Raw genomic sequence first — 24774 nt, forward strand, 5'->3', positions numbered from 1 at the left:
AGCTATGCTAATTTATATAGCTTTGACATTTTATAATTTTCATGATTTTTAGATAAAGGATTTTATATTTAAAACTTTAATAGTCTAGTCTGAGTTCATTTATCTTTAATTTTTGAAACGGGTAGAGTAATTCATAACAGTAATTTTATTCCTGTAATGTAATATTCACTTCAGTTCATTTGTGCATTAAAATTCCTTTAAGACCGTTATTAATGATTTATATAATGAAATGTCATATTAATCACAGAAGTTTTCACATTTTATTATTCTCTTCCACGTTAATACTATCTTTATGATCTCTATTAATGTTTTATATCCTCTAATTTCAATTATAAATCAAGAATATTTTCATGTTTTTGTTGGTATTTGCTTTTCAGGGGTGCCACCTTTAAAATTTTATGACTTTTTCCCTACATATGCAATATAAAACATCTTTATTCATATAAAGATAGTTAATTATGTCTTTGTTTATAGTAAACTTTCATTGACAAACTTATAGTTATAATATTTCTTTTCAAGCTCAAAGATTAGAGCGACTCCGAAAAGAGAGACAAAACCAGATCAAATGCAAAAATATTCAGTGGAAAGAAAGAAATTCTAAGCAATCAGGTAAATGGAAATAATTTTAATTCTTAATTTGAGATTTATATATTTAGTTTATATTATTATATAAGAACATTTATTTTTAATTCATCCTTTTAAATCCTCTGGGTAGGTACTTCTTGTGTTTTGAGCTTTGAGCTTTTTCATTTGTGTGCCTTGCCCCTCTGAAGCTGTGTGTTCTTTAGGTCTTGTTTTTTTAGCCACCCTTCACTCTGGGTCTTAGGGATTGATGCGTGCAATAGACAATTTTGTAACAACTGTCATGCCAGTACTTCATTCTTAAGGTTAAGGAGTACTCTATGATTTTTTTGAATGGGCCTCTGGGTTATAGATTCATTCCTCTTGGCAATTCCAACCTAGACTCCCTTGCTTCATTAGTAGCCTTAATAACAATCTTTTTTTTGCATATATGCTAATTCTTTTCCTTTAGCTTAAAAACCATTATGTTGCTGGTATTATTAGCATTTGATATACGTGTTCATATGGTATGTGTATAAAGGCTGGCCATATTATATATTTTCAAAGCTTCAATCTCAGCAAGAAGAGAAGACTTTTAAGAAAATTTCAAAAGTAAAATGCTGTTAAAATATTTTATAATGGTTATGTTTTCTAGACTTTCTCTTTTTTTTCTCTTTTAAAAGAAATGTCTTCAGTCTGTCTTCTTTATCCTCCCAGCACCTCCTGGTACCACACTGGCATGTAATAGATGCCTAATAAATATTTGTTGACTGGCTCCATTGCTACATAATAATTATAAGACTAACCATATTAATGATTATTGACAGCATCACCTACCTAGTGGTGTATTAGGCACTTTACATGCATTACCTCTAATGCAACGATCTTGCAAGGTATAGGTATTGTTGCTGTCATTTACAGATTAGACAAAGGCTCAGCGAGATTTGATTAACTTGCTAAAGTTATACAACTAGGAGTTAGTAGTGTGATAGGGTCATGTTTTGTATCCAGCTGTGTCTGCATATAAAGGCCAGTCTCTTTGTGCTAACCCACACTGTATAAAGTGCTTATTGCTTTTTTCTACTATGATTATAGACTCAAGTATCCTCAGTAAATATGATTTTCTCAGTGACTAATTCTAAGTGATGACTATGTAAACCAGAAATCCCATTCACTACTTTTTCTTCCTTATATATCTCATTGTATGACTTCCTATAACTCTTCTTAAATGTCTCTTTAGTTTTGCCCTTGATACTTTTAAAATCTCGCTAGCCTGGCCTTTTCTGTTGATTGAGTTAATACTTTTCTTTGTTGTATTTAACACAAAATGAAAACACTTTTTATCATTTATCTTGTCCTCTTCAAATTTTTTGTGTATCTTAATGCAATTCTTATTAATCTCATCTTAATGAATACAGAGCCAGTTAATCTGAGCTCTTATGTCTCTCCAGCTATCCTTTGTTTGCCTTCTTCACTTCTATATCTTTAAAAATTATGAATAAAAAATAGAGTAAGGAGAGCACCTCAAACATAAGTACATTAATCCCTTTTAAAATGTGAGAAATAAGTTGTTCAGCTTAAATTTTGACACATCTAATAAAGAGGATTTTTGTTTGCTCCTCCCCTACTCATTCCTTAAAGTCTAATTCACTTTAACTTCTGTTCAGTGTTTCACAGAATGTGCTGCAGAAGTGGTCAGTTCCTCTTTGCTTTCATTTGTAACTGCACTGTCTGTTGTATATGTATTCTCTCTCTCTTTCAGTTTCCTTCTCTCCCTTTTCTGTCTCTCACAGATTTCATTAAGTGATCCTGTGATCTTACTTCTGAAGAAGCTCCTTAATGTGCCTGTTCATGCTTGAAATGTTACCCTTGATTCTGCCCAGACCAGCAGCTAGCCTGGTGGTCATTCCTGACACTTAGAGGGAACCTCATCAACGCACAAAGGAATGTCTTTGAATTCTCCCTTAGGCTGGGTTCTATCATTAAACCACACCTGGGGCTCTGGGTGTCCTGAAGCATGCTAGAAAAGTGGAGTCAGCAGTCCATTTATTAAACATTTACCTGACAAACCGAGTTGCCATTCGGTTTTTATACATCTCTCTAAAACATACTCTGTTTTGGCAAGAAATAGCATGTGTGTATCCTTTTGATCTTCATTGGGAATTTTGGATAGGTAAATCATTTATTCATTCCCTGATTCTTTTTCTGCTACTTATGTTTTGTTAAAATCCGTTCATCTGTTTGTTTTGTTGTTTTATTTCACTAGAAGAATCATTATTCTAAATACAGTGACCACCCCAGAAATGTTTTTCTTTCACAATTATTCTGTCTTAATTCAGTCCATCCTTTAAGATACAATATAAATGCAACCTTTTCATAGAGGAAATGGAAGAGCTGGTAGAGGCAATCTGGTCCATACCCTGAAGTTCTTTATGAACTTACTGATCCATATGCCATGAGATCACATGATAAACGAAATACCTTAGAGTGAGATCCTTTTAGTCTTCCTGTAACTAAAACTGCATGGATAAATATAAAGATGGTGTCATCAGAAGTCTCCTTCATCAGGAATAATGTCATATCAAGGTCCAACTATTTTTAATTTTATTGTTTTAAAATGGCATTAGTATTCTTTACATAATTAGTTATTACCCTTATTCATTGAGTCATTTAATAAGTATTTCTTCCATAATTTCGGTGTGCCTAATAATTCTATGCTAGTTGCTTAGAGAGGAATACATGATTTCTGTTGTCAATAAGTTTGAAGTCTAATTGGAAGACAAAGCTTTTTATGTATGAAGTGAAATAATAGCTCAAAACAATAATATAGTTTATATCAATTATTTATACATATTCCTGAAGTTATATAACCTCTATTGTTGGTTTCTTAAAATAATGATTTCCAAATGCAGTGACCATATAAAAATCATAAATGCATCTAAAAGTGCATGTTAAATGACATTCCCAATACATTTCTGGGCCCTACCTGTGGAATTTCTGATTCAATAGATAAGGGGGTGGGCTCCTCAAATCTATATTTTTCAAAAGCTACCTGGGTGATTCTGATGAGTAACCAGCTCTGGAGTATATAATATGTTAGCCACTAAGTTTGTTTCCTCTTTATGCAAGTCCAGCAAATTAGGTGTTAATATGTCTGTATTATAGGTGAGAAAACTAGAGCTCAGAGGCTAAATAACTTTCCCAAGTTACTTACTCATAAGTAATAAGTGGCAAAGCCAGAATTTTTCTCCTAGCCAGTCTGACCTTAAAGATTTTAGTCTTTCCGCTGTGCTCCACTCCCTCCTATGTCATAGGCAGAAAGGAGCTGCTGCTGCTGAAGCTTTGGGTATTGAGGAGTCTTTGGTGTTCCCTTGTTCCTTTCCCTCTCTGGCAGCTGTGGCCAGAGTTTGGGGAAGTTACCAAGCCCTCTATATTAAAAAAAAAATTGTAGAGAATCTAAAAAAAAAGGTAAAAGTGAAAATAAGCTACCAGTTATCCCACATCAATAGGTAACTGCTGTTGTTAATATTTTGTTGTATTTATTCTAGATTTCATTTATGATGGTATATATATTCCAAACAATATTCAAATCTATTATATATGCTCTCTTTTGTGATTTTTATGCACACAAGTGCATAAAATGTTGTAGTTGTCTCCATATAGATCCTGCACTTTTACATTTCTTATTAAGGTCATTTCTAGATGCTTTGTGTTACCATTGCAAATAGCATCTTCTTCCTGATAAGTTTCTTATTGGTCTTTTGTAAAGAAATCTATTGTTTTAGTATATTTGTTTTGTATCCCGTCACTCACCAAACCCTTATTAGTTCTAATATGCATTGTCATCTTCCTGAATAGTATGTGATTTATCATAAAACTGGTAATTAAATTTCCAGGCTATTTTTCCAGTTTGTGTTTGTTGGGGACTTCCAACCGTTTATATGAGTGAGGACTTTTCAGTTGTAAATAACAAAAAGCAACTTGAAGAAGAGCTTCAAGAAGTCCGTTTGTACTTTGCGAATGGCTTGGAGCCAGGAGGAAGGTCTCTCATGACCTCCTGCGTCTTATCTCTGCTCCTTTGTGCCCATCTGCTCTCTACTTCCTTCTCCCTTTCTGCTTCCCATGCCACAACTTTTTCTACTTCTCTGATCCAGAATTATTCATTCAACAAATAATTATTATCAATAAATAATAAGTTATTCTTTCAACAAATAGTGAACAAGATGAAGTCCTTATCTTCGTGGAGATTATATTCTCATGGGGGAAGATAGTGAACAAATGTAGTATGTCAGAATGGGATAAGTGGCATACAGAAGAATACAGCCAAGTAAGGAAGATAAGGAATGCTAGGCAGGGGATTTTGCTATTTTATGTAAGGTCATCAGGGAAGGTAATGTTTGAGCAGAGATCTGCAGCAAATGAAGAAGTGAGTCATGCAGATACTGGGGGCTGAGTGTTCTAAGAGGAGGGAACAGCAAGTGCAAAGATTGAGACAAAAGTATACTTGGTGTATTCAAGGAATAGTAAGGAAGGGCACCTATTGGTTAGAGTAGAGTAAGCAAGGGAAGAGTAGGATCAGAGAAGTCAGTAGTGGGACTCCCGATCATGGAGGATCTTGTAAGGAATTTTATTTTTACTCTGATGAGTTGATTTGATCGGAGTAGTGATGTTATAGGTGACCTACTTTTTTTTTTCAAGTTTAAATTTCCTTTAAACCTTTTTATTGCAGAAAATTTCAAACATACATAAAAGTGGAGAGAATGGCTTAATGAAACCCCCACACCTATCACCCAGCTTCAACGATGATCAATATACGGCTCGTTTTGTTTCATTATAAATTCTACTATCTGCCCTCTTGGCTTATTTTTAAGCAGATCCAAGCTGTTATATAATTTCATGCCTAAATACTTTGTGTTTTTAACATATAACAAAACTGCAGTACTACTGCTCTCCAAACAGTTCTTTAATATTATCTTAATACTCTTTATATTATTTATTTTAATTATTATAAAGAAATCTTTATTATATTATTACAGTAAAAAGAATATTTTAAATAATTATTTCTTTATAATATATATTATACAGTATATGTAAATAATGAAATAATATTGTAAAGAAATAATTCTTGGCTGGGTGTGGTGGCTCACACCTGTAATCCCCGTGTTTTGGGAGGCTGAAGTGTGAGGATTGCTTGAGGCCAGGAGTTCAAGACCAGCCTGGGTAATATAGTGAGATGCCATCTCTACCAAAAACCAAAAAATTGGCTGAGCATGGTGGCATGCACCTCTAGTCCTAGCTCCTCAGGAGGCTTGCTTGAGCAGCCAGGAGCCTGAGGTTGTAGTAAGCACCACTGTACTGTAGCCTGGACTACAGAGCAAGACCCTGTCTCTTAAAAAAAAAAGAAGAAGAAAGAAAGAAAGAAAGAATTCTTTAGTATTATCAAGTATTTAACCACTATTTATATTTCCCTAATTATTAATATCTCAGATTTTTCTCTTTCTGTTTTCTATTCCAATTGGTTAGTTCGAGTTTGGATCTAAGATCCTGATACTACTTTTGGTTAATATGTCTCTTTTTTAAATCTAAATGTTCTCATTCACTTTTTTCCTTGTAATTTATTTGTTGAAGAAACTGGATCATTTGTCCATAGAATTTTCCTACATTCTGGATTTTGCTAATTATATCTCCATGTTCTCATTTAATATGCTTCTCTGTCTACTATGTCCTATAAACTGATCTAGAAACTTGCTCAGAATGAAGTTTGATTTTTGGTAAGAGCTTTTTTTTTTTTTTTTACATGTTTTTCTATACTTCATATTCCATTGTATCAGGAAACATGGAATGTCTTCTCTTTGGGTTGGGGGAGGAGAAATGTCTTCTTTTTTGTGATGTTAAGATTGATGGTAAAATCAGGTGTTGTTCTTCCATTAAGTTACTGCTGTTTGCTTTTCATCTAATGATTTTAGTGGCCATTAATGGGCATTTCCTAGATGCATTATTTCATCAGGAGTTGCAAAATAGTGATTTCTAATTTTATAGTCTTTTTTCATTTATTAACTAATTTTCATATGAAGAAGTTTTCCTAATCCATTATTTGGTTAACCTTAGACATGGTCCCTATATGAAAGGATGAATGCTTAATTCTTTTCCTTTTAACAGTTTTCAGAATTATGAGTTTATTCCTTAGTATCCTATATAGATGACCAATGAGGGTTTTTTCCTTTATATCATTATGAACTCATGGGTTTGTAAAGCATATTTGATATTTTTCAATTCATAGTAATATCAATTATTCTTTTTCATGCTAAAGTTATTCTTTTGTGTAGTGAGTCCCTTCATACTGGCTTCTGGGTTTTGTGTTACACAAACCCCAATAATCTTTCATAGCTTCCTTGCTTTCTTGTATGCCAAGATATTCCAGGCTCATCTTACATATTTCCTTCTCCAAATCTGGAATCAGCCATTTTCCCAAGGATTCTTGTTCTTTTTAGTGGTAAATGGCATTGGGAGACTACACCTGAGTGCTAACAATGCTCACTGGATTAGTTTTTCCGTTGTATCCCTTTTTAGTGGGTAGAGCTCAGAACAAATTTTTTTTAAAGAGAAAATATGTTATGAGTTAATGCTGATAATTCCAATTCAAATTTGTGGTTGGAGAATATTTACTTTTTTGATTTTATGTTTATGTATCTTTTCTTTTATGCAGAAAATCTTGGTTCCAGAATAGAAATACCAGTGTCATTACTAACAACATGATTACTAAAATGACTAAGATTTTTTTTTTTTTTTTTGTCATTTGGATATATTTCATTAGGGAATGTACAGTCAAATTGCTGGGTAATAAAGTTACTTAAAATAGTTCCTCTCTTTGTAGTTAATCTGCCAATTCATTACATGTAGGTTCATTTATTTCATTTTGCCTTTGTTGTTAGATTATACTTTTAATTTAATTATCTTTTATAATTATATAAAATATTTACATGGTTCCAAAGTCAAAGTTATAAAACAAGATAAAGTCAGAGAAATCTAGCTTTAATTTGTGTTCCCTCCACTATTTATTCTTGCTTTTCTTTTAACTTCTTTTCTTTCTTTTTTTTTTGAGACAGTGTCTTGCTCTGTCTCCCAGGCTAGAGTGCAATGGCATCATCATAGCTCACTGCAACCTCAAACTCCTGGGCTTGAACCATCCCCCTGCCTCAGCCTCCCAAGTATCTGGGACTACAGGCGCGTGCCACCAAGCACGGCTAATTTTTCTATTTTTTGTGGAGATGGGTTCCCACTATTGCTCAGCGTGGTCTCAAACGCCTGGCCTCAAGTGATCCTTTAGCCTTGGTCTCCCAAAGTGCTAGTATTACAGGCATGAGCCACCGTGCCCAGCCCTTCACTCTTGTTACAGTCATTTTTAAAAAAGGTTTTTTTTTCTGTCCATTTAAAACTATAAATGAACATATTTATATTTATATCCCCCTCTTTTAAACTTAAAGATAACATGCTGTACACACTATTTTGTATAATGCTTTTTTCACTTAGCAACACATCCTGAGGATTATTTTGGAACAATATATAGAGATATGCTTCAATCTGCTTTATAGCTATGTAGTATTCTGTGACATGGATATGCCATAGTTTAGCCAACCAGTCCCCTGCTGAGGGATATTTGATTGTGTCAGGCTTTGCTCTTGCAAATGGCACTATAGTGAATAGCCTTGTGCATATGTTTTTTGTTTTGTTTTGCCAGTGTATTAGATTAGAATCCTAGAAGTATTGTTGGCTTAAAGGGTAAATGTATATGTGATTTTTCTTGATAGTACCAAATGCCCGTTCATAGGGGTTTTGCTATTTTATGTTCCCACCGGTAACATTTAGAGTGTCTGTTTGCTCATAGTATCAAACTTTTAGGTTTTTCCCAACCTGCTGAAAGGGTATCTCAATGTAGTTTTAATTTACATATCTCTTATTATGAATGTGGTTGAGTATCTTTCCATTTGTTTAAGAGTCACTTGGATTTCCTAGTTTATCATTTGCCTCTTAACTAGTTTTTTCCCATACAAATTTTTTTCTTTTTATGTGGTCAAATTTATTAATTTTTCTTCTTATTCTGAAATTTGTAATATATTTTAAAAGACTTGTATTGGCTGCTGTGTGAAGAAGAGGGAAGGGCCGAGATGGAGAAGGCAAGGGCAGAAACTGGAAGACCAGTTTGAACATGATGATAATAATCCAGCTTTGGTAGCTGTAGAGGCAGTTCTGAGTATCTTTTCAAGTGTCTGTTGATGGGTAGGATGTAGGGTATGAGAGAGAAGAGTCAGGATGACTCCCAAGTTTTTGACCTAACAAGGTTGAGTTGCCATTAACTGAGAAGGAGAAGATTATGGGAGGGGGAGCTTTGTGGGAAGATTAAGAGTTTGGTTATAGACACGTAAAGTTTGAGATACCTAGTGGACATCCAGGAGGAGGTGTCAAATAGAAAGTTGGATATGTGAGTCTATAATTTCAGGGAGTGTTTATGGTTAGAAATAATCATTTGGGAGTCACCAGCATGTAGAGAATATTTATTTGGGTTTTCCCTTTTTATTTATTTACTTTTTTTGAGGTATACTTTACATACAATGAAATCTACAGACATTAAGTATACAGTTTGGTGGTTTTTGACACACATATATCCCTGTGTAACTAGCATCTCAGTCAAATGTAGAGCAATTCCTTCACCTCAAAAAGTTCCCTGGTGCCCCTTTCTAGTCACTCTGTTTCCCAGAGGCAATCATTGTTCTGATTTATATCATCACAATTTAGTTTTGCCTCTTACAGATGGTATTTAAAAACATAAGGCTGGATGAAATCACCAAGGGTGTAGATGTAGATAGGGAAGAGGTCCAAGCACCGAGGCTTAGGGGATGGGGAGGAATCAGCAAGGGGTCAGAGGAGGTGTAGCTTGAAAGAGAGGAAAGAGCCAGATAGACTGGAGTCCTGGGAAGCAAGTGAAAAAAGTGTTTAAAACTGGAGGGAGTGATGAACCGTGTCAAATGCTGCTGAAAAGTCTTGTAAGACGAGGATTAAAAATTGACCAATAGATTTAGCAACAAGGGGGTCATTGATGACCTTGGTGAAAGCTGCTTTGGTGGAGTGATGTGGCCTGAATGCCTGATTAGAGTGGATTTGAGTGAATGGGAGGAGAGGGATTGGGCAGCAAGAATATAGACGAACATTTTGAGGATACGAAAAATAGGAGAGTAAATGGAAGAGAGGCAGTATGGGATAGAAGGAGAATTTTTTTTTTTATTTCAGCATATTATGGGGGTACAAAAGTTTAGGTTACATATATTGCCTCCCCCCCATCAGAGCTTCAAGAGTGTCCATCCCCTAGACAATGTGCATCGCACTCATTATGTATGTATACCTCCGTCGTCTCCCCCACCTACATCTGCCCGACACCCAATTAATGTTATTCCTAAATGTGCTCTTAGGTGATGATCAATGAAACCAATTTGATGGTGAGTACATGTGGTGCTTTTTTTTCCATTCTTGGGATACTTCACTTAGTAGAATGGGTTCCAGCTGTAGCCAGGAAAATACAAGAGGTGCCATATCACCATTGTTTCTTATAGCTGAGTAGTACTCCATGGTGTTATATACACCACATTTTATTAATCCACTCATATATTGATGGGTACTTGGGTTGTTTGCACATCTTTACAGTTGTGAATTGTGCTGCTATAAACATTTGAGTGCAGATGTCTTTTTTATAGAATGTCTTTTGTTCTTTTGGGTAGATGCCCAATAATGGGATTGCTGGATCAAACGGTAGGTCTACTTGTATCTATTTAAGGTATCTCCATATTGCTTTCCACAGAGGTTGCACTAGTTTGCAGTCCCACCAGCAGTGTATGAGTGTTCCTATCTCTCTGCATCCACACCAACATTTATTGTTTTGGGACTTTTTGATAAAGGCCATTCTCACTGGAGAGCAAAGATACTGAAACACTGCTCGTTAAAAAAAACGAGGTTTTATTTATTTATTTTTTTTTAAAAATGAGTTGTTTTTTTTTTAACGAGCAGTGTTTCAGTATCTTTGCTCATGTGACTAATCCAGTAAGCAGGGAAAAATTGACAGTGGAAGACTGATAAGACAATTGCTGGAGTGTTGTCCTTGAGTTGTCAAGAGGGGTGGGATCTAGTGCACAAGAGAGGGGCTAGACTGAGATAAGGGCATGGGCAGTTCATCCATGGGAATAGGAGGAAAGGCGGGTCGAAGTATAGGTGAGAGGATGCAAAAATTTTCTTTGGTGGTTTCTATTTCTCCAAGCCATAGGAAGTAGGGGAGAGGGCAGAAGATATCAGGCTGAGGAAAGAGGTCCAAGTATGAATTAGCCTGACAATGGAAGAATTATCACCTCACGCCTGACCTACTGATAATAGTTGTGTAACTTAAGGTTGCTGTATCCCTTGTAACTTATCTCTCAGAATCTTGTGAGAACAGTTCTAAGTGAGGAAACTACCTTGTTCCTGGCGCATAATAGGTGTTTAATAAAGGACCATTTCTTTCCCAAGTGTAGCCATAAAACTGTTAATGGAGTATAGGTAGAAAAGTACTTCCAATATTTAAAATATCATTTTAATCTAATTGTAATCTAACACCTTTTCAAATGTGCATTTAATATGTTGATTACATACACTTATATATTCAGAATCTGGAATTGTGTAGTAAGGTGCCACGTTTTTAAAAAGAATTAGATTTATCATTTTTCTTCTGGTGTGCCAGTCAAATCTATAGGGACTTGTATGATAAATTTGCTTCACCAGTCTGTTATCTGTTGGAAAGGTAGTTTTAGTTACATGTTTTAAAAATTCTAAGTTACTGAGTCCTGTTGATATCTCTCGGTTTAATTTGATTATGGTCAAGAGTAGAATGAGGTTGAATCTATTTATTGCAGATTTTAAAATCTCAGATTGATTTATTTAAAAAGTTTAAATATGGGCATTTTCTAATCACAAAAATTAAAAGTATAATGACCCTCATGTACTTATCATCTAGCTGCCACCTTGATTGATGTTCAGATTGGTTTACAGAATTAAATGATCTTTGAGACCATATAGAACTAACTTGTCTTAATTCACTAAGGAGTAAGAGCTGAAGATTCAGATTTAATAAATAATTTAATCTGAATTCTTGCATCATTATCTTATTCATTCATGCAACAAAATTTATTAAGGGTCTGCTTTCTTCATTAGTGCCTTTGAGCAATGGCTAAGAGCCATGGCTGGGTACAAATCCTAGCTCTGCTACTTTCTAGCCATGTGGTTTAGGGCTGGCTAATCAAAATATTCTAGGCTTGTTTCCACGTTGACAAAATTGAGATAATGCTGGTATCTACCTCATAGGCTTGTTATGAGGATTAAATGAAATATGTTGGTTTGCTCAATGACAGTTACTGTTATTAATATTATAAATACCTTTTCTCGTTTTGCTTCCATATCATCTTTGGCATCTAAATTTTGTGCTAGGTACCATTGGAAAGTGTGAGAGGATTGAGGTGTGCATCTTGACCTTGAAGGACTAGAATTCCAGACTCGCCTAATATTAGAACCAGGAGGATCTTTGAAATTATCTAGTTTGACAAGCCCAGAGAGGTTTAGTGAATTGTCTAGTATAACATAGCTACTAGCTGTAGTGGCCAGGCCTTGCCAAATATTCAGGTCTTCTAATTGTGATTGTTCTTCTTATAAAATGACTACTCTGTTGCTTTGTTTGTCCTTCCTTAAGCCTTAGTCCTTCTAAATTGGTAATCCTGGCCTGCCTATTTTTCAGTGTTCTGCCTTTTCAGTGCACAAACATTGAAGTATATGTGGGACTTTCTGTACACATTAGACCTGAGCATGTCCCTGGACAACTCCCTCCTTAAGGTTCCAAGGAAGACTTTTTAGGGAAGGTGGACAAGCTGTCTCTCTGTGTGTAATCACAAAGATATTTTTATCTTCCTCTTGTGTCACAGCCCAGGAGTTAAAGTCACTGTTTGAAAAAAAATCCCTCAAAGAGAAGCCTCCAAGTTCTGGAAAGCAGTCAATATTATCCGTACGCCTGGAGCAGTGCCCTCTGCAGTTGAATAACCCCTTTAATGAGTATTCCAAATTTGATGGCAAGGTAAGTAAAAGTGAGACTTTGTCCCTTTAAGTAGAACTATAATTGAGTGGAATTGTTGGTGTTATTATTAGATTCACAGTTTCAAAAATGCATAATAAAATATCAGTTGACAATTACAGAATGTCACTTACATTTTCTAAGACTGTAGATGTAAAAAAGTATGAATTTGGGCTCAATGTTGTTTCCACAGTGATATATCTGGGAGGATTAAAACAAAACAGTCCTGAGATCTCTGTCTCTCTCTCTCTTTGTATATAGATAGATATATTAGGACTGTTTTGTTGTAATCCTCCCAAATGTGTGTGTGTGTGCATCCATTGTATTTCCTAAGTATACTTGAGAGTTTGGGTTAGTTGGATTGTGATTAATCAAGGTCTAATTGCATTGGGAATGCCTTGAAAGTGGTTTTAGAAGGCAGTTTGCATTGTCTTCTCTGATTCTTTATTACAACTGCAGAAATTGTTGAGATTTGAACTTCATTTTAGAATTCTAAGCTATGGCTTTGCATCTCAGTATTTCACTCTAGGGAGATCTTGTGTGACTCTTGCTATGGAAGATGACTTTTTTTTCTGGAAACAGGTTCTTGCTCTGTTGCCCAGGCTAGAGGGTAGTGGCATGATCAATTATAGCTCACTGCAGCCTCAAACTCCTGGGCTCAAGCGATCCTCCCTCCTCCACCTCCAGAGTAGCTGGGACTATAGGGACATACCACCACACCTGGATAACTTTTTAAATTTTTTGTAGAGATGTGGTCTCAGTATATTGCTCAGGCTGGTCCTGAACTCCTGGCCTCAAGCGATCCTCTCACTTTGGCCTCCCAAAGTGCTGGTATTATAGGCATGAACCACTGTGCCTGGCTGAGGATGACTTTATTATTTTTTGCCTCTTTGTTCTAACAGTTTGCTGTTGTAAAATAAAAGTATTATTTTCCTTTTAGAAAAATGACCACTGTTTTAGGTGGAGCCTAGTTCCATGTGCAGCACCCTTTCCCCTACCCCCTGCCATTCTGTGTCTCTGTGCTGACCTGAGCAGGGCCTTTTTCAGGAGACAGTAACGGTTGATTTTTATATTTATTGCCATTTTGTTTGCTGCCTGGCAGTTGTGTCGGGGTGCTGAGTGATAGCTTTTTCCCTGGAGGGGTCGTGTACAATTTGTCTTATTTCAACACCACTGCATTTAATAAACCTATAGCTCTTTGCTTATGTTTGCATTTTTTAAAAAATTCATGTGCTGGTTCTGTCAGTTGTCATGTTTGAGCAAGGAGATGTTTTTGAAACACTTTTTACCTCATACAGTTCAGCATATTGCGATAGGTTTAAATAAGTCTCTGTGGCCATCGGCATATGAGATTATTGATGTTTCTGGGGAAAGAGAGCAAGAACTAGAAACAAAATGTATAAATAGCATAAAGTTCCTAATATGCTCAGGATAGTTTCTCCAAAAACATCTGAAAGCACTTCTAGTAAATTACAGATTGTATTGATGCAAAGCCTGCCTGTGCTGCCTTCTTCTGTTTCTACTTGTGGAATGTGGTGAAGAGAAGGGAGTTTCTCCCTGAGGGACAGGAATGCCAGCCTCGGGAAAATGGCTGAGTTTGACTCTATAGGATTTTTAAAAAATACTATAATTGATTCATTTAGGTATGTGAGAAATTGGTATTGGGATTAAGTTACATGGCTGGAATTTATTTGCTTCCATCACCTGATACCATTTCATTGTTTGAGGATGTAATTTCTGGAATAATTGTATGATGACACTTTTATGCCAACAAAATAGCACAGATCTTTTTTTTTGGAGACAGAGTCTCGCTTTGTTGCTTGGGCTAGAGTGAGTGCCGTGGCGTCAGCCTAGCTCACAGCAACCTCAAACTCCTGGGCTCAAGCGATCCTACTGCCTCAGCCTCCCGAGTAGCTGGGACTACAGGCATGCGCCACAATGCCCGGCTAATTTTCTCTGTGTATATTTTTAGTTGTCCAGATAATTTCTTTCTATTTTTAGTAGAGACGGGGTCTCGTTCTTGCTCAGGCTGGTCTCAAACTCCTGATCTCGAGTGATCCACCCACCTTGGCCTCCCAGAGTGCTAGGATTACAGGCGTGAGCCACTGCACCCGGCCAGCACAGATCTTTTAAAATATTGTATTCTAGAGTTCTATGTATACCGTTAGACTTAATTATTAATTGCTTAGGTTTAGATTTGTCAGAAGATTGTGAACTCTGGTTGAGATATGTATATCTAACTTATTAGATATCCTTTGGATATTGCCAAGGAGAAATTTTTTTTAAAAGTAAGCCATTTCCTCAGTGACAAAGGAATTATTTTTGCTGGTTGTGCGTTTACATGTAAGACTCTCAATGCTTTTGTCATAGCAAGTTCATTTGTAATCTACAAAAGATGTGAGCGTGGAACAGTCACCATTACACATTGATTAAGAAAGATTTATATATCGATAAGTCTATCTTATGATGTGATGCTATTTTATTATTATCCTCCTATTATAATTGGTAAAATACAGTTAAATCCTTGTTCTCATCTATTATTTAATATTTATGCATTTGGCAGATATGTAATGAAAGTGGCTAATATTTGAAGGATATTGTACTGTACATATTAAATTAGTCTTTCTTTATCTTTGTGAAATGCATCAATATGATATTCGGTGACATCTCAATGATTAATAGAGAATTATACTTGAGTCAAGCCTCTTTGTAACCTAGAAATTAAAATGACTATTCAAATAACACCTCAAAATGATCAAATTAGCATTTTGTGATTGCATAATAATGGGATTGTAGTAGTTATAACAGCACTATGGCTGCCTCTAGAGTTAAGATCATGTCAACCCCTTGATAATAAAGCCTTTTCGGTGAGAGTCGACTTTAATAATTTCCAGATTGATTCTTCCCATAAATCATCTGACGTTCAGCACTAAATTTTTGTTGCTGTTGTAACTTAAAATTATTTTATTTTTATTCAGCTCATATTTAAGAAATGAAATGAGTGTCCTATTTTAATGATTCACCATCTTGTCATTGGAATTGCATGCTTTTTGCCTCAAATGTAAGGGTTTTCATGAATTTTGATACTCCTTTGTATTTTTTGTAAAGGTTTGTTAAAGCCTCTGAAATATGTACAGTTTTTCCCTACAAATATTCAGAATGCTTTTCTTGGGAATAACGTTTGCCTTATTTACATAATTAACTGAGTTGCTTAGGTCTCTTGGGTAAATGATACATAATTAGGGAGAGAAGGGGACAGGGAAGAGTTTGGGGTCTAATTAAATATGCTAAAAAACTACTTAATTATGTATTTCCTCAAGAGACTAACTGCTGTGAAATCCTCCTTAAGATTAAACTGGCATTAGATTTGAGAAAAGGATTTTGCTTTTGGTATGGCTTTACAGTTACATTGTAGTTCAGCAAGCACATCTAGTGTTCTTAACAGTTTGTACAAACTGGATTGTTGGTTTTAATGATTCTAAGGATGAGCATCTCTTAGCTATTGTGCTAAATTGAAGTGAATATTTTTAAGGAATTTTTGGTTCTTGTAGTTGCTTAATAATTTACAAAAAGTTTTTATAGTGATTGGTTAATAAATTTTTAAGGCATGAAATTGAGAGGGAAAGGCTGTACTTAGGTATACGCTTTAACAATTTTTTGATCTGGTTTATTATTGTGTTCATACTATTTCTTTGGCAGATTGGTGATGCTATCTGTGACCTGTTTTAGAATCTTAAATTACCAATAACTCTGTTTACTGATGATTTGAAGTTCAAAGTGGATTGCAAAGCAGTTTTAGGGAATGCTTTGGTGAGACCAGGCAAAATCAGCCTCAGCCAATTGCCTGAATTATTCAGCATTTTTGAGAACAGGACCTCTGAATAGCCTTATTAACAAAACAAAACCTCAGTTCTAGAGGTTGTGACAAATAAAAAACTTCTTATACCAGTCCTTCTGATTTCACTGTGTGTGGAAACTGTTGGTTGTGACAAGGAGTTGCTTTGAGGTGACAACGGAGTGGGCTCTGCTGATGGGCAGGGAATATTCAGCACTTATTGCAGTGCTTCAGAATATGAGGAGTTTTTGACCTGCTTCTCCACCTGTTTCAAAATAGGTCATGTTTTAAGAAATAAATCTAACCCTTGCCATCTTCTTTTTCTTTTCTTTCCTTTTGTTTCTTTTTGAGACTCTTGTCCTGGACTAGAGTGCCGTGGCGTCAGCCTAGCTCACAGCAACCTCAAACTCCTTGGCTCAGCATCCTCCTGCCTCAGCATCCCAAGTAACTGGGACTACAGGCATGCACCACCAGGCACAGCCCATTTTTAATCCCATTTTTAGTAGAGGTGGGTCTCTCTGTTGCTCAGGCTGGTCTCAAACTCCTGGCCTCAAGCGATCTTCCCAGCCTGGGCCTCCGAGAGTGGTAGGATTACAGGCTTGAGTCACTGCGCCCAGCCTAAACCTTGCCATTTTCATGCCGTATCACTTATTTGAGAAGCTTTTGCTAGTACATCATCACTATTCTGGTCAGTTTGCAAATATTATCATCATCATTACTAGACCATCAGAAATTCAAGTACCCATTTCCAGTCAAACAGTTACTAATAAAAAATGATACTGATTATCAAATTATGTCATCTCATTCAGTTTTTTCACCTCTCTGAACCTCAGTTTCTTCACCTCTGAAAAAGATGAGTGTGCCTTCCTCACAAGGCTGAGGCCAGCAGATAGGATGATGCTAGGCTGAGAGGCAGTGTAATTGAGTTAGTAAAGCAACTTCAGTGTGAATCTCAATGACTCCACTTAGTCCATTTCTTTGGGGGTCTTCATTTCCATGTGAAGGCCCAGTATCACGTAAAATTTACATTAAATAAATTTCCTTGCTTTTCTTTTGTTGTCTCTTGTTACAGAGGCCCCAGCTAAAAACTTAGAAGGGTAGAAGGAAAAAATATTTTTTCTCCCCTGCAAGCTCCAGTCCTCCTATGTGGAATGAAATGATGACAATATAGCTTCCTCATGAGGATTACATAAAATGAGGCCTATTTAGCAGGACGTGTAGCACATAGGAAACACTCAACAAATAATCCGCTTCGGCTGCTTTCTCTTTGTAAAGGGGTAGGGGCGCAGTGATGATGTCTCTCCTGTGTACTTCATTAGGTTGTTGACAGGATTGAGTGATGTGCTTTTAAAACCAGGATTTTTGAATACTGTGGTTAAGTGAGACGTGCAGAAGACTGAACTGGATGAAGGTGATCTGTGTGCTGAAGTTGAGGTAGTCCAGTGGTGCTTTGGCCTTTCATTTCAAATAGAAAGATTAAGACAAGTAATTACTTCTTTTGGGGGGGAGGGATGGCTATTTTTTAAACATATGGTGAAAAAATAGTTTGATATTAGTAATTGCTTGGCAATTTACTAACATGTTAAATATCTATTTGACTTAGCTAAATACTACTCTCTAAATATAAGGGAGGATGTTTGCCTTGACAAGTACTTAAAAAAGCAAACCAGTTCTGGTTCATAGAGATAACTGTGACTTTGATTGTGTTAACTTGTTGGAAAGTAACCATTTCTCTGTTAGAAACTGTTTTAACAGGGGAGCTGCAGAGAGCATGGGGGGAAGGGATAATTCATGAGTGCTAATTGCTTGGCTGTTAATTTTCATAAGTGTTGATAGAAGCAGTTCCTTAAATTAAACTTTGTTTAAAATGTATCAGGGGAAATATTCCACAATGTTGAGCCTGAAGTGAAAATTAATATGAATGCTGTGGCAATTAACACATACTGGTTAATAGCTTTTAGCAGCATTTTGGGATGATAGTCCTTAAATACATTTTGCATGCTGCTCTTGTTTCAGCATTGTTCCAGTCTATGTCTGGATAATTATGAACAAATGTTTTCTACAATCATTGGCATTAAATAGCTGTCTTCAAAGAAAGTCACTTAAAACTTTGTGGAAAAACCACTAGGAAATGTTGCAAACTCAGAAAAGGTCAGCAAATTGAAATCTTATTTTAAAAAAAAAAATTGTCCTTAGAAGAAAATGCACCTCATCTGAATTTGGAAAATTTGCTGTTAAATATTATCATAAGAATGGTCCCTTCAAATATGTTAAGCTACTTTAGCTTCAGGATCTGTTTCTGAAAAAATACAGCCTGGGCTTTTTAGTATTGGCTTATGTTTCTAGACAGCAGTTTTTGCTTATTGCTGCCTGAGCTGAGGCAGTGGCCTTGAGCCTAAGGGCCTTTCTCACCTTCCTTCTCCTCTACTCTCCCTCACCCTCAAGCTGATGTGCCCCCCTCCCAGAGGATGACTGAAAATGAAGTTGGCTGCATAATACTCAATCTCATCTCTACCCGCCCCTTCCTTTTAATAAGAGTTCTGCTGGGTTTAGTTGCTTAGTGCCCAGTAAGAGACAAATCTAGGGTGACTGTGTATTTTCAATTAGGAGCTATTTGTCTCTTTCATTGGCTTCAGTTTACATAACTTTTTTAAATAGAGAAAAGTCCCAGCATGATTTTAGCAGTTATTCTGTTGGCTGTTTATCTCCTAAGACTGTATTTTGCTAGTCCTCCTTTTCATAAATCAACAGTTTTACTCTATTTTATTTCTGAAAGAAAGATGTTAGATATTCACTACCTCTTTACACATTATGATTTTGCATAGAGGGATCAAATTCATTAAAGACACCTTTTGTGAGCTTATTTCCCCTTACCATTATATTAATGCTCTCCTCTTCCTTTTGCTTGACATTATGCTGAAAATCCCAAGGGAGACCTTGGGATTTTTGTCTTGGTGGTAATTGGTTAAATAGGAATCTTACAACAACAAAAAAAGTGTTTTCAGTATCTTACTCTGAAGTTAAATAAACTTATTCCTAGAAAGTCCCATCAGAGATAGAATTCACCATTGACTTAAAGGCTTGTCAAAAGAAGGCAGAATTTTGCAGTGGAAAGAACTTGTCAGTCAGGCTTGGGTTAGAATCCTAGCTTTGCCATTTACTTGTTGTGTGATATTGGGCAAATCACTTTATCTCTTTGAGCCTGCTTTCATGTCTATAAAATGAGGTTAATGGTATTTACCTTAAAATATTGTTGTGAGGATTCATTTCTCATGAAAATGAGAAATGCATACATAGCAAAGTGCCTGGTACATGGCCAGTGCTGAGAGACTATTAGTTTCCTTTCCTTTTACCGCATTACCATTCATTTACTTCACATTTGAGGGCCTGCTATTAATATATACCAGGCACAGTTAAGTAAGTGCTGGTTACAGTGGTGATCAAAAACAGACCTAGTTACTGACCTCATGGAGCTTCTTCCCTTGGTGGGAAGATGGATATTATGTAAATAGTCCTCCTTATTAGTGGGTTTCACATCAACAGATTCAACCAACCTTGGTTTGAAAATAGAAAAAAAACAAAAACAAAAACCAACAATGAAAAAGAATACAAATTAAAAAAAAACAATTCAGTATAACAACTATTTACTTTGTATTTACATATTATAAGTACTATAGAGATGATTTAAAATATATAGGAGGATGTACTTGATTATATGTAAATATCACACCATTTTATTAATATATAGGGAACTTTTGAGCATCCCCAGGCTTTGGTATTTTGGGGGTTCCTGGAACAAGTCTCTTGACCCAAGAGCCTAAAGGATGAGTAAGAGCTACTACCTAAGTGAAGGGGAAGAAAAAGAATGTGCAGAGGGTCTGAGGCAATGGGGAGCTTGGCAGTTTCAAGTAACTGAAAGAAATCTGTGTGAATGGAACCCCAAGGGGGAGGTAGATCTGGTGCAAGGTGACGCTCAAGGGGCAGACCAGGTATGACTGGTAGAGATGTTCTTTTTAACCTCAGAGCATTGGAAACCCTTGAACAAGTTTAAATGGGGAGGTGAAGTAATCAAATTTGTGTTTTAAACGATTACTGGGGCTATGGTGAGGTGTGTATCCCTGAGAAGGGTTTGTAAGGATAGAGAGAGCAGTCAAGAAACTTTTTGCAGTGGTTTGGGTAAGAGAGAGTGGTAACTTGGGCTTACTTGTTGGTAATGGAGATGGAGTGGATAAATTCAAGAGATATTTATTAGTAGGCAAAACTGGTAGGATTTGTCTGCAGCCATATCACCCTGAAGCTAAGCAGGGTCGGGCCTCGGTAATACTTGGATGGGAGACTGCCTGGACATACTGGGTGCTGTAGGCTTAAAAAAAAAAAAAGTGGTAGGACTTGATGATGGATTGTACGTAGGGGGTTGAGGTAGAAAGGGGTTTCAAGGGCAGTTTCCTGGTCTGAGTCTGGCTTATGGAGCTGGATGGATAATGAAATCATCCCTGAATTAGGAAACACTGAAAGAGGACCAAAGATGAGGTGGACATTCCCATTGTGAGCTGGCTTGGGCCTGCTGACTATAGGTTATAGGCTGCTACCATGTCCTTGAAGACACTATACATCTCCTTTTTGGGGGAATGGGATGCCTCGTTTGGTTTGCAGTTGGGGACTCTAAGGCAGTGTTCCCTGAGATGAGAATGGCATTGGCAGCCAGGAGCTGCTTCTTGTTCTTACTTTGCAGCCAGCTTTGGAACTGGCTAAGGGCTTGCCTCCAGATGTCAGTCACCTTCCAGACCTCAGTCACCTTCCAGATGTCAGTCACCTCCTCTCCTATAATGGGGATGTGTTCTCAGATGCCTAGACCAACTCACCAGGCTTTTCAGAGGGGAAAATGAGTGAGTGATTTTTATTTTATTTTTTGAGAGAGTAATTTTATTTTATTTTTAGAGACAGGGTCTCACTCTTGTCACTCAGGATGGAGTGCAGTGGTGTGATCATAGCTCACTGCAGCCTCAAGCTCCTGGGATCAAGCAATTCTCCCACCTCAGCCTCCTGAGTAGCTAGGACTTGTAGGTATGTGCCATCACACCTGGCTAATTTTTTTTTTTTTTTTTAAGACAGAGTCTCACTCTGTTGCCCCGGCTAGAGTGTCGTGGCGTCAGCCTAGTTCACAGCAACCTCAAACTCCTGGGCTCAAGCAATCCTCCTGCCTTAGCCTCCCAAGTAGCTGGGACTACAGGCATGCACCACCATGCCTGGCTAATTTTCCCTCTATATATTTTTAGCTGTCTAGCTAATTTCTTTCTATTTTTAATAGAGATGGTGGTCTCGATCTTGCTCAGGCTGGTCTCGAACTCCTGGCCTCAAGTGATCCTCCCACCTCAGCCCTCAAAGTGTTGGAATTACAGGCATGAACCACTGTATCTGACCTGAGAGAGTAATTTTAAATGAGGCAGATGTCAGATGTCATTTAGGAAACTATATTGATTATAATTCTTGAAGGTTAGGGGACTAAGAAGTAAAACATGGACATATTTTTGTTATAATGTTGTGGTATTACCTTCTCCCTAGCTAGTTAATTACTAGGTTAGCAAAGGAAGGAGGTCTGGTTAGAATGAATATTAAGCGCTGAGGTCCCAGAGAAAGCCTAGAAGACAACCCTTGGAAGTATGGTAGGGACTGGTGACGGTGGCATTTTACATTCAGCCTCCTCATCCTGGGGCACCATGGTCTGCATGATTTTCAGTAGAGAGATTTTCTTCTTGCTCAGAGAACTAGGCCCTGATTTTACTATCTTGAAGGCATATAGTCTTCAAGAGAAATCATATGACAGATGGTCCAGAGAAATCATGTGACAACCGAGGATCACCCAACTGGGCACAGAATTAAGATGTTTTAATTCTCAGAGATTTTTATTTTCATTCTTATTGACATTCACAATCACAAAATGGAAATTTGAGTTCTAGAACTGAAATGCCACGTGGTAGAAGGAACACCAGCAGGGAATCAGATGTGACTGTTATCCCAGCCTGTGCAGTTCTTTCTCTGAGGTCTTGAACAAGTTATCTCCCATCTATGAGCCTTGGTTTCTGCATATTTATAATGAGGACCTTGGCTTAGGTGACCTCATGGTTTCCTTTTGGCTTTAAGTTTCCAGAGTTTTGTGATTAGGGAGGTGATTGACATCAGTGAGATGTAGAGGGTTACAGATGGGAATACTTGAACTTTTGAAGAGTTAATCTGTGTACACATTGGAATTTTCCTCTTAATTATTATAACAAAACTGTGATATAGAGAGTGTTATTTCTAGATGAGGTGACAGGCTCAGAGAGATAGTGACTTGCTCAAGGGTACCCCACTAGTATGTGGCAGAGCTGGTATTCAACTTCTTTTTTCTTACTCCAGTACCATAGCTGTTTTTTATAGACTCTTATAGTCATTGTTATGGAGGAAACAAACACTGTTAATGTTTGAAATTTTTCAAAATTTAAAAACAAAAGTTTTTCCTTTACCAGTGGACTTGAAATCTGACAGATTTGTTTAGATCTTATTAGTTGTGTGGGTTGGGTAAATTACCGTACCTTGTAAGCCTTAATTTCCTTATGTATAAAAAAAAGAAATAATGAGATATTGGGGCTGGGGAAGGGGAAATACTTTATACATAGAATCTAGTATATGCCCCACAAATGTTTGTTTCTTTCCATTGATCTTCCTGTTATACAGAGTGGATTCAGTTATACATCTCCACCTATCCATCCATCCACAAATTATTTACTAAGCCCCACACTGTACTGGCTCATTCCAAACATTTATTGCATGCTGACTCTGTACCAAGCACTGATAAATAAGATGTGGCTAACTACCCTGGAGGCACTTGAAGACAAGAGCAGCCACATAGACAACAAGTGGAGGACCCACACTTCACACACAGGATTGTACTCAGTCTGTGGACTGTGACAGTGTTTCATGGCTTCAGGTGCATCTAAGTGGAGAAACAGACCTGTGAACAAGGAACTGGAGAGTAAATGTATCAGATACTGTAGTAAAGATCGATATGGAAAACTCCAGGAGTGTGGAAGCAGCAATGACAAATAGTAGATGAATGATAGCTCTGATCTGATCTAGTTTCTTATCCTTGGTGTATTTGTCTGAGTTTTGATTGAATTAATTCCTAAAGGGCAGGGATTCTACTTTGGTCACTCTTATAATGAAGCCCAGAATGGTACTTTTCACACATAAATGTGGGAGTTTTTTTAAAAATGGCAGTGATAAATTTCAAATGTCGTTATTTATTGAGGCTTGCAACTACATGGCACTATCATAAGAGCTGTGTTTTATTAATATTTCCACTCATTTCTGTTAAATTGAAGTTTTAACACCTAGACAAAGATACATGCAAGAAAGTAAGTTTAGGAAATTTGCAAATATGCTACTATGCAACCAAAGATTAAATTGATTTCTTATATGTGCATTTAGCTACAATTCATTTTAATTGTCTGTATGAAGTTAAAAAGTATTAGTGTCAGATAAAGATTCATCACCAGAGTGTGATTTAAGGCTGGTGCTGGAGAACGCAGGCATGTGTTCCAGCAGATGTTTGTATAAGGCGCTGTCTTTCCTGACAGCAGTTAAAAAGTATGGTTATAGTAATCAAATTGTGGTGCAGCGACTCAGAGGCTAGGGCCAGATTGAATTAAAATAGATATAAGATTTATGAATAGCAATAGCTGTGATAAAATTTCACTGCCTTTTTCAACAGGAAGGACTTTTTCCACAGTGGAAAGAAGAAAATCTAATAACACTTTTCTAAAACTGTGGTTTTGCTGACTTTCATTTTCCCTTCCTAATTATGGCATCAAAACAATAACTTGCTGGGGTTTTGGGTTTTTTTTTTTAGCCTCAATAATCTTTTTTATTTCTGTTTTATTAAGTATATAGCATTAAAACAAGTCTTTTTTATGATGTTATTATTTTAGTTTAGAAACAAAATTCATATAAATCTAGCATATGGGATTTAAGCCCCCTTTTAAGGAAAGTTATTATTATCAGCATAGCTGTGTTTTATTGAGTTCCTGTTTTATACCTCTAATGGACCCTTGATATACAGTAATTTGTTCAGTCCTCACAACATTCCTTATTATTACCATTGTACAGATTAGGAAGCTAAAGCTTCATAGAAAGAATAAATGATGGCTAAGATTTGAATTCAAATGTGTAAGACTCCACAGCTTTTTTCCGTATTGCATTGTAT

At 36.6% G+C, this 24774-nt stretch overlaps 1 protein-coding gene across 6 annotated transcripts in view; it reads left to right on the top strand.

Annotated features, from left to right (window-relative positions):
• The window catches only part of MAPKAP1 (MAPK associated protein 1), a 231711-nt gene that overhangs the window by 22725 nt on the left and 184212 nt on the right, over positions 1 to 24774 (top strand). For all 6 annotated transcript variants that reach the window (XM_045563651.1, XM_045563653.1, XM_045563654.1 and 3 more), the window contains 2 exons: positions 520 to 609; positions 12552 to 12700. In XM_045563651.1, the coding sequence (XP_045419607.1) occupies positions 520 to 609; positions 12552 to 12700 (239 nt within the window). The remainder of the gene's footprint in view (positions 1 to 519; positions 610 to 12551; positions 12701 to 24774) is intronic.

This window comes from Lemur catta, chromosome 10 (genome assembly GCF_020740605.2).
Source record: "Lemur catta isolate mLemCat1 chromosome 10, mLemCat1.pri, whole genome shotgun sequence".
Taxonomy (NCBI): Eukaryota; Metazoa; Chordata; class Mammalia; order Primates; family Lemuridae; genus Lemur; species Lemur catta.